Source organism: Gekko japonicus, unplaced genomic scaffold (genome assembly GCF_001447785.1).
Source record: "Gekko japonicus isolate JY-2015 unplaced genomic scaffold, Gekko_japonicus_V1.1 scaffold150, whole genome shotgun sequence".
Taxonomy (NCBI): domain Eukaryota; kingdom Metazoa; phylum Chordata; class Lepidosauria; order Squamata; family Gekkonidae; genus Gekko; species Gekko japonicus.
Window position 1 is genome coordinate 514768 of NW_015160839.1, and position 11181 is coordinate 525948.

Genomic DNA, 11181 nt, shown 5'->3' on the forward strand with positions numbered 1-11181 from the left:
AACTTAATAAAGACATTCCATGTTCTGGGGCCCGCTCCTTAGTCACTCTGATTGGCTAATCACTTCCTAGGTGACGTTATACGCCGTCATATTCTTTTTAGCATGCCTCTCTCCATAAGGTGACTGAACAACTCATTTACTTTGAGCCTACCTGTGCATGACCCATTAGCTTCCTCCCTATTTCATTTGGCACGTCCTTTTGCCCATGTTGTTCTTCAGCCAACAGGCTTTACTTTGTTCTCCTGTTACTAGTGCCTTCTCCTCTTATTCCATGTAGATGCCTCCTAGACTTCAAGTACAGGTCACTGGAAACTCATTTGGGATAAATACATTTATTCATAAAGCTCTATAAACCATATACAATTGATGTTTTTATAAAAATTATGCATGGGCTGGAGAAAAGTGGACAGAAAGAACTTTTTCTCCCTCTTGGAACTCAGGGGCACCCAATGAAGTTGATAGGCAATAGTCTGAAAACAGGCAAAAAGAAACGAACTCTAATCTGGGAGAACTGGGTTTGACAAAAAGAAATATTTCCTTACTCAAGTGGACATAGCGATGCCCACAGGCAAGGATGGCTTTTTGAAAGGTGTCTGGACAAAGTTCATGGAGGAGAGGCCAATCAGTGAACCTCTGCATTCAGAGGCAGTAAACCTCTGAAAACCAGTGCTACAGGGTAACCTGAGGGTAAGTTCTTCGTCTCCATCTCCTGTTCGTTGGCCCTACAGGTCAACTGGTTGGCCAGTTTGGAGTAGTGGTTAAGAGCATGAACTCTAATCTGGGAGAACTGGGTTTGATTCCCCACTTCTCCACATACAGGGGCTGGCATGACCTTAGGTCAGTCACAAGTTCTTTCAGAGCTGTTCTCTCAAGGACAGTTCTCAAGAGAGCTCTCTCAGCCCCACCTACCTCACAGGGTGGCTGTTGTAGGTAGAGGAAGGGAAAGGGACTTTAAGCCACCCTGAGACTCCTTTGGGTAGTGAAGGGTGGGGTATAAATTCTCTTCTACTGTGTCAAACAGGATGCTGTATTAGAAGAAACACTGGTCTAATCCAGCTAGATTTGAATCCAGTAGCACTTTAGACACCTACATGATTTTTGGGGTATAAGCTTCATCAGCACTGACTCTGGAAAGCTTATCCCCAAAAATCTTGCTGGTCTCTAAGGTGCTACTGGACTCAGATCAAGGTCTTTTACTGCAAACCAACATGGCTACCCTCTGAAACTGGTCTAATCCAGCAGGGCTCTACTTATGTTCTTATGTTACCCCTCTTTAGGATACATTCTTTATCATCCTTCTATCCCACCTTTTTTGCAGATGGTCTGAAGAACTAAACTACACTTACAAGAGTACTGTGTTTGCAATAAAAGCATGTAGTCGTGAAATTAGATAAAAGCCATACAGCAGATGAGTATAATTCCATGTAAACGCCACCTTCTAAGCAAGGAATTACATCTCCCATGCACTCGATTCAATTTGTTCTGTAACTCACACATCAACAGCCCAACCCGAAAGCTTGCTATGAATGCAAACAAAATGCTTATGCTTGGATATATTACCTGTTCAGAAAACGTATATGCCACCACTCCAGGGACCTGCCCAAAGCAACTCACAAATAAAACCATATAACAAAACCAAGCAAGCAACTAAAAAACAACCAAGGGCATAAAAACAGCTAATATACTGAGCAGCCTAACATTATATTCATAAAACACATCCTCAGGCTAGAAGCAGACCATAAAAACATCTAAAGATGGAACCCCTCCATTAATAGTTTGAGTAAAAAGAAATGTTTTAAAATTGCACCTAAAGGAAACAAGGGAGGTGGCCAGGCACACCTCAAGTGGGAGGGCATTCCAAAGGTGAGGTGACACCACCACAAAAGCCCCATCTCTGGTTACTACCCTCCTTGCCTCTGTAGCCAAGGCTGCAGAAAGCAGGGGTCTTAACTTATCAGAATGATCATCCAAAGCCTGATGTTCTACAAACTTTGCCAGTCAATATGGCAGCCCAAATGCTTGTGACTGGGATGCACAGTGATTCACAATTTCTTTCAATCAAAATATTCAGAACAACATTGAACAAACCAGAGTGTTCCTTAGAAACCACAATTCCCCCACTCCATGATGTACATCTGTGCTCTGTCAGCTGTCCTATATTAGAATATACTAAGTACCGCTACAGTAATACAGTGATGGCTGTCATAATGGCAGAGACCACTCCTATTTTACCCTTTGTTAATGTGATACTATGGATTCATTTAAGATGACCCAACTGCCATGTTGATTACATCTCACCACTGGCAAACAAGTCTGAGAATTCTTCTGGCTTTTTTGAGGTAGTAGAACTGGGAATTGGGGAAAACATAGACACTCTAACCTTCTTTGGAGAAATGGCTTGTTAACATTAAGCACATTAAACATGGCAGAACTCAAACTGACACAGATATTCTTAAGGTCTACTTGCTTGGTTGGTTTCAGGAAACAAAAGATGCGTAAGACCAGTTTAAGACCGGAAAGAAGTGAGCTTGAAGCTCTCAGTGTCCTTTATTTTGGCACAAGACTTGAACCCAACACTATTTGTTTCATGCTCTACTTCAAGCAACCAAATAATTAGAAACTAATGAATAAAAAAGTTTACTGTGGCTGACAGACACAATAGGTCAACTGACAGCATGGTGCTCTACTAACACATCAGTACGGGGATAACTGCAGGATGGAACAACTGACCTGCTGAAATTGACAGTGGGAGGGGGTCCATATTGCAGGCAAAACTGGGGTGTTGGAACTGGTCCTGCCAAACACATTTATGCACCCCAAAGACAGTGACATGAATTGTCATTACAGAAGTAATCTGGGGGAAGCTTCCTGCTTGTGCACAGGGGCAGACTGGCCATTTAACTTACCAGGGAATTATTCAATGGGCTGCTGGTGGCCAGGAATAAGCAGAGATAAGGTCCACCAGTGCCACAGAAGTCTGCTTCTGTTATAAGTGCCTAACCCAATCATTAATTCAGTACACCAGTTACCTCCTTCTGCTAGGACTGCTCAGCTTTGACCAAGCCCATGTGTCCTCCAACCCTCCACCACTTGGATGCATCCCTCCCAATAGGGCTTAAAGACTGGTTGTTCCTGCTTTAATGGCAAGCCATGGCTTCTTCTTAATATCTAACCCCCCAGTTTGGTGTGGTAGTTAAGAGTGCGGACTCTAATCTGAGAGAGCCGGGTTTGATTCCCCACACCTCCACACGCAGCTGCTGGCGTGACCTTGGGTCAGTCACAAGGTCTTTCAGAGCTGTTCGCTCAAGGGCTGTTCTCAAAAGAGCTCTCTCAGCCCCACCTACCTCACAGGGTGTCTGTTGTGGGGAGGGGAAGGAAAAGAAATTGTAAGCCACTCTGAGCCTCTTTGGGTAGTGATGGGTGGGGTATAAATCTGATCTCCTCCTCCAAATTACACTTTGTTCACTTCCCCCTTGACCAGAATGCTGAGTCAGAGTTTATCCCTGGTCTGGAGAGAAGGACAAGCCATAAGTTGGGTTCAAATGTAACAGCTAGTGATTCTGTGTGCTTTGAAAGCAGAAATTTCAGAAACATATGCAAGACCAAGGATCCTGCAGCAAACTGCGGTTTCTCATTATGTTTGAACCATGCCACAGGCTACTCTAGAAGAATAAAAGAGAATTTCTCCTAAAGGAAGATGTTTATCTCAAGCAATCCCCTTTCTTAAGCAAGTGATCTGCATAAGAAAGGGCAGTTTATAGAACTTATTGCTGGTCCTTTGTTGTCACGGGGCCAGAGCCTTCTCAGTCCTGGCCCATGGAACTCTCTGTCAAATGACATCAGGGCCCTGCAGGATCTCATGCAATTCTGCAGGGCCTGTTAAGGCAGAGATGTTCTGCCAGGCTTTTGGTTGAGGGCAGCAACATTTTCCTTATTGGCTAGCACATTCCTCCCCCCCCCATTTCGAACTCCCCTTCCCCCTGCCTAGAAAATTGGCCAGTAGTCCAGAATTAGAATAAAAAATATTATAGGATGCCATCTTGGATCTTTTATTCTGAATTTAAATTTTTATTAAGTTATATATTGGATTTTTATGTTTTGTATATTTTATGGCATTGTGCCCCTTTGTACATCATCCAGAACCCAGCGTAAACTGGGATAGGGCAATTAATAAATCAAATCAAAATAATAACCATCATCCCTGCTGCTTCAGAACCCCTACTTTCTCCAAGACTGAAGAATCTAAATGAAAACTAGGAGGTGGGAAAGTATGAGCTAATCTAATGTCAAGATATTTTGCTTTAGACAAAGGTATCTTGATTAGACCTATTGTGCCTTCCACTCCCACCCCAGAACATAGGCGATACCGCACTAGAGTGAAAAGACTATGACTAGTGACCCAGCTGTTGATAAGGCTACTTCTCCACATGAAGCGACAACAAACAGCCACAACTCGGACGCACTACTAGGTGGAGATGGAAAGTAATTTGTCCCAAACATTTAAAATCCATGCTACAGATTTAAAAATCCACTAGCATTTTAGCTTTACAGACCTGCAAAAAACATATTTTGTATTGATTACATTAGTGTGCCTCTCACAAGTTCTTAAGAATGTTTTCATCCACATATAAACTCCTTGTATTTTTGCCCATTATTGCCACAGCTGTAATCTATTAATTTAGAATACAATAAATCTTTGATTACCAGTAATAAAGTTAATAATAAACAGGCAATCTCACTTGGCTGTACAAGTGAGGTTAAAATCGATCGAGAAAATAATCGAGAAAATAAAACCCCGGAAAATCCTATCCCTATATACAACAGAGTAAACAGCTCCTTTTTATGTCTGTAGTACACAATATACTAGAATTGCAAATCTAGCCAGATTAAGGCTAGATTCCCACCTGTCATTAACATTTCAATCTGCATTCTTTTAAATATATAGATTATTAAGAAGTTACGGATGCAATTCCAACACACACCATAGGTCTCTCTCTCTCCTCTTCATATTTTTCAGCAACATGATCCCACAGCCAGAAAAACAGCCAGAGCAACTTCCTTACTACAACAGGAAGCAGGATCACTTCCAGCGTACTGTCTCCTCCCTGCATTTACCTGTGACATCTATAACCAGAAGCACAACTCAGGCATTTTCAGAACAGCTGCTCTGGCTAAACAGGAAGTAACATCACCTGCAGCTCACACGCTGCTTGTTATAATGACCGATTACGAAAACACAGTTTTATTATCTGTCAGCCACAGAGATTAAGTCAGCTAGCCATTTACAAGAACACTCTCCAATCAACCATTACAAAACCATACTACAGTGTTGTTGCTTTGTTTTGTAGGTGATAAAATTGGGTGTAAGGCACCAGTGTGGTTAAGCAACACGAATTTCAGGGGCTAGCATTTAAACCATCTGTTCCCGTCTTGCCCCCGCATGCACATTTACCTTGCAACCTTAAGAACATTTAATTTCAATCTTAAAACCTCTACAAGTGTCACAAGGGGAAAAAAGGCATTTCTACAGCATGTCAACCAACTTTCCCCCCCAAAATCTGAAAAACTCAGCTGCCACTAGACAGGAGTGACCCTTGAGGGGAGAGAAGAAGAGGATATTATGGCAGCTATGTCTCTCAGTCATTCTTAATTGAAAGTTCTGTACTGCCATCCATGACTCCACCCCACCTTTTTGGTCCCTGGCTGTGGGACACTGGGAAGGGTAGGACCTTTAAAGGAAGATGGGCAAGGCTGCAGTTGTTCAAGGACTTTTTCACCCTCTTCATAGCAAAGGCAATCGCTCCTGTTTTTATAGACTGTGTTCAAGTGCATGGTAATCGTCACAACTAGATGGGTGATATGTAGGTCTTGGTATGGGGACCATAGTACAAGGTTATGGAGGAGTGGGCTCCCTGCATGATATAAAAAGAGATGACAATTATTCTTAGGGAGAAAGAAAATCAGTCACCTGACTCAAGGTTAAAGAGGCAATCCTGTCAATGAAAACACTTTTAAACCGGTTGATTTCAACAAAACTAGGCTCCTGTTTAGAATTTCTCCCACTGAAAACACTGGCAATTAAAATGTTTTAACTTCTGCTGGATTGTGCCTTCACCTGATTGCAGTAAATCAAGAACCAGGGATTATGCCAGGGGCCACTTTTGAAATTCTGAGAAAGAACAGCAGGCATCACCACAAAACAGCAGCCGTAGGGGCAGCAGAAAAACCACAAAGTTGGGGGAGATTCCAAGCCAATCATTCTCGTATGTTGGGGAGAGCTATTTCCAAATTGATGCTCACTGCAGGCCTAAAGGTCCTCCTGGGGTCTTCTGATCCAATGAGGTGTGGGGGGGAAACAAGTGGGTGGCAGGAAGCACTTGAGTGGACACCATGTTGGGGATCAGTGGATTATACGGTTTCAGGCTTTCACATTTTCAGACTTCAACCAAGAAACAACTGCAGTTCAGGCCAACTCCTTAATTCACCAGAGAATCTTCCAGACACATTTTTAGTTTACAGAGATTAAAAAAGAAACAACTCCACAGTTTTCAAAGTGGGGAAGAAGCCCCCCCAGGTAAAAAAACATCCAGCACATTCCATCCTATGCATATTTGTTTTCTTGCAAGCTTTGAGAATCACAGCAGATGCTCTTTGTTTCAAAGCCAAATTTTGGTCTCTTCAACCAAACTGTCTTTTCTGCAGAGAGCTCCATGAAGACACTATCATCAGTTATTAAATGAATTTGATGACGTGCTCCCATTTAATTTGCACAAGGAAGTAGTCCAATTCAACAACACATTAACTTAAAAGCATGAGGGTGCAATTCCGTTGTGCAGGCATCTATTTTTCCTATCCTAATTTCCAGTGGATATGATAACTTTACACCTAGGTGCAAATATAGTTAATAAAGGAAAAGACAAAATGGCTATTGGTTATTAAGGCCTGATGTACCAAATCAAGAAAAAAAATAAACAAAGCACAGATATAAAATGTAATTTTTTACAGCTGAATGCAGAAGACTTTCCTTCCTGTTGGTCCAGTACTTCACAGAACATACTGCAGTTTAGTTAAAATCTCAGCTCATCCCATGTCCTTTGATACTAATTTGCAACTAATGGAAGCAGGTGATTGCACTTCTCACTGCTTGCCTGTAGCTGCTGGGCAGAGAACTGGCACAAGTAAACATTTGCATTTGGGCCGTCACAAAAAGCATCTGCAGGGGCTCACTGTGGCAATCAGGCTACACGCTGTAACCATTCCTAGATGCCATAACAAAACAGGAGCACTTAAGCTACATTACACTGCTCAGTAAAATTACAATTTATTTGCTTACCAAATAGCTTTTGAATGCCTGAACTTTATTTTCTGATAAACAATACATGTTATTACTGTTCATTTTACTAAAGTTAAGCCATGCAAGGCTTTGAGATAATACAAATCAATACCCCAGTTGGTTTTGACACACAGAAGATTCAGACACAGCCCTTTCTCCCTCTAAGGTACACTGACTAGCTATTCTATAGCTGTATCATTAGAATATTGTTACTGCCTTCTCAAAGTGTAAAATGCTGTTGTTTATCAGAACCTTGGACAAACATCTCCAAGGTTCTGGACTGTGAAAGGAATTACAAAATATTCAGAGATGTAACCAGAGATTCAATATTTGCAAACCACATTCTTCTAGTGCATTGTGTGCAATATGATCTTAAGCATATTTATTCAGAAGTCCCATATAGGTCATTGGGCCTTATATTTCCAAGTAACTATACCTGGGATTTCAGCTTTTACAGCCAAATAATATGCATGAATCATTTGGGAAGAAATTCATACCCTATGTATGTAGGGCTTACTCTCAGGTAAGCATGCAAAGGAATGCAAACATAATGACCTAAGGGAAGTCCAAAAACACACTGGAAATAGCTGTCAAATGCATAATGCACTTTTGTTTCAATCATAGCACATCCCATCAGCTCTTCTTTTCCAAGCAATTAAAATACTGGTAAGATGCATATCCTCTTGCACATTCAAATAATACCACATACTTAAGAGATATACTATAGAATGTAAAGTATTTTGAATACAAAAACAGGCTAAAAATAGCTACCCAACAGGCAAGTATCTAAAAAAGCCCTCCCCTTTTTGATGCATCATAATGTTTTTGTAAAGAATGTGTTACATACCAGAAGTGATTCACGTACCAGAACTGTACATTTGTTTCAAGTTACGGAATTACACGTGCATAAACAAAGGGGGGGGCGGGACTCGGGAAGATGGCTCACTGCTGCCAATTTGTGGGGTATTATACCAAAGTTATTTTCCACACTGGTTACTATAGAAATACAACAATGTAGAACAGGAAAGGATAAGTATTACTTAAAGCCAGAAATCACGACACACAAACTCCTCTAGTGGCAAAAACAACCTTCACAATAGCTACACAAGATCTGAATACCACTTGACCCATTTATTTTTTCCCCTAGCCACAAACACATACACACAAAGCAGGTAAAGCAATTTATGACTCTATCAGAAATAGACATGGGAAATTCTAACAAAATGAGTTTTATCTGTTTGGCAGGAGTTGTGTTTCAAACTTCCATGTACAGGGAGACTGCATTGCCAATATCAAACTGACTGTAACCTGGAACCGATTTTTTTTGTTATGTTGCAACTGAATGATAATAGGGCAACACTGTTTGACATTTAAACTACACCATCTCCCAGGGCAAAGGGTGTTTTCAACAATGAGTTTCTAACTCCCAGCTCTTGACTTGATTAAGTAAATGCAACAATTTACATAACAGCTTTTAAAAGAAAGTTTCAAACACTAGCAATAGTCTGTTGATCAGGTCCAGGCTAACAAGAAAAACCAGACTGAATGCAAAAGGTTTAGACTGCCCCACCATTCATTATCAGTTATCCAGTATTGATCATTGTAACATGGGAATCCTTATAAAATTCATTTACCTCGGTCGGGCTTCATTTTCAGTCCAATGTTGTGGTTCTTCACCAACACAGTTCTCAGTTTTAAAAAAGCCTTGATTGAGTGTCTTTCCCCACCCTGCAGTGTCGTCTCACCGATGCTGCCTTCCAACTAGATCTGCTCTCTCCTTCTTTTGTAGGAATCATAAAAAATGAAATCCAGCCCTTCTTCCTTAACAGCTCACAAGAATACGCAGCACCTAGGCCTCCTCTTGGCATTCATTGCAGTGGCAAGCAGCAGTCTGCTGGGGGGAGGGGGGGGCCAAACACAGCCAGTCTCTCTCTCTGGCACTTGTCCTTCCTTGACACAGCCTCTGAACAGGTCTATTTATAACCTGCCGGGGCAAAAGCTTAGAAAACAAAGGCTAAACTCGAAACCCACCCACCCAGCCCCGCTCCAAGACGCCCACCCCCACCAGAATCGGCACCAGAGCTGAAGGCGACGTCAACCCAAGCTGGACTCCATTGCTTTTGTGTGCGTGTGTGTCTGTGTGTGTACCTGTTCGAGAGTCGGCCAGGAGGGGCAGAGCTCAACCCTCCTTCTCCCCTCCTCCCAGACCTCGGCTCCCGTCTAGCCTAAACAAAACCGTCTGGCAACAGACGCTGACGGCTCATTGTCAGTCTCAAGACAGCCCGCCTCTATCGGAGGGGCTGCGAAGGCCAGACGCGGCCCCCTCCTCGCCCCCCCCTCACTTCGGCGCCTCGAGGGTTAAAAATAAGAAGCCCCAATCGGGCCCGAACCGGCGTCGGCCGCGGGGGAACGTGTGAACCGCCCTCCCCGCGTCCCTTACGAGGGGACGCTCGCTCGACCCTCACCTCACACAACCCGATTGGGGGGAAGGGGGGGGAGGAAAATAACTAAGGGGAAAGGGGGGGGGACGGGCGCCTGTCACCGCCTCATCGCTTCGACGACCCACAGAATATAAAACTGGCACAGATAAAATTGACAAAAAAGCGACGGCTGGCGCACACACGCACACACCAATGCCTTTCTCCCCCCAACCGTCCTGGCACCCCCCGCAGCCTCATATCCGCCCCCCCTCCCTTTAGACCGTGAGGAGAAAAAGAGGGGCTGAAGAATCGCCCCCCTCACGCCAGACCGGCCAGGCAGAGGCCAGCCTGACCGCCCGCCCTTCTTCTCTCTCTGCTTCCCTCCCTCCTCAGGCCTCGGTCTCTCAGCCCAAGCACAAAGCCGCCGCCTCCTCCTCCTCCTCCCCTGGCTGCTGCTGCTGCGGCCGCTTTTGCTCTGGCTGCGGCTGCAGAGTGTTTTCCATGACTCCGCCGTGCCCTCCTCCTCCTCCTCTTCCCTCCTTCCTCCTCGGCTGCTGACTAACTCTCCTCCTGGGCACTCTCCCCAGCCGAAAACGGGTCACACGCGCACGCAGCGCCAGCCCCGGACGGGGCGGCGGCGAGGGAGGGGAGTTCGTCAACGGGCGGCCGGCGGCGGGCCTGACTCGCGCGTGCAGAAAATAAAATTAAAGGGAGGAGAGGCGGGAGGAAGCGACGCACGTGCAAGGATCTCCGCCCCGCCTCCCCTGCAGGAGCCGGCAGCGCTAGGACCCTCCCCGGGAGACTGTCTGCCCGGCCTCGCTTGCCCGCGCTCGTCACCCCCCTCCCTCCTGCCCGGCTCCATTTGCCCTGTCAAAAAAAAACAACCACAACACGCGCACGCGCCCCGAGAGCACGTGGCCAAAGCGACAGCCAATCGGCTTCGGCGGCCGCGGCCTAGCCCCCCTTTCGGGGAGGAGATCCGCTACGATGGAAACCGAAGCCCGGCTCCAAACTTGGTTGGGCCTGCCAGCCCAAGTTACCGGAGAGGCGTGCGGGGCAAGATGGGTTTTCCCTGGCTGCCTCTTGCAAACCGGACGGCGGGCAGAGCCGAGCATGCCTCAGCTGAAGCTTTAAAAAAACGGAACAAAGCGTGAGTCCAGTGGCACCTTTAAGACCAACGAAGTTTTATTCTGGGTGTAAGCTTTTACATGAAAGCTTATACCCAGAATAAAACTCTGTTGGTCTTAAAGGTGCCACACTGGATTCTCGCTTTGTTCTGTTGCTTCAGACCAACAGGGCTACCCACCTGAATCTAAAAAAACAGAAACTTCTTCATCCAGGACCAAGAACAAAAAAAAAACACACAAGTGAGGAAGCAAATTGGCACATGCTAATTTGCATTCATATAGGCAAAATGTGCACTGTACT

At 44.6% G+C, this 11181-nt stretch overlaps 1 protein-coding gene across 1 annotated transcript in view; it reads right to left on the minus strand.

Moving 5' to 3' along the window:
- The window catches only part of FAM214A (family with sequence similarity 214 member A), a 56905-nt gene extending 47190 nt beyond the window's left edge, over window positions 1-9715 (minus strand). Inside the window, exon 1 of the mRNA XM_015418924.1 lies at window positions 8968-9715. Coding sequence (XP_015274410.1) covers window positions 8968-8983 — 16 coding nt within the window. The 5' untranslated portion in view covers window positions 8984-9715. The remainder of the gene's footprint in view (window positions 1-8967) is intronic.
- Window positions 9716-11181: the final 1466 nt, after the last annotated feature.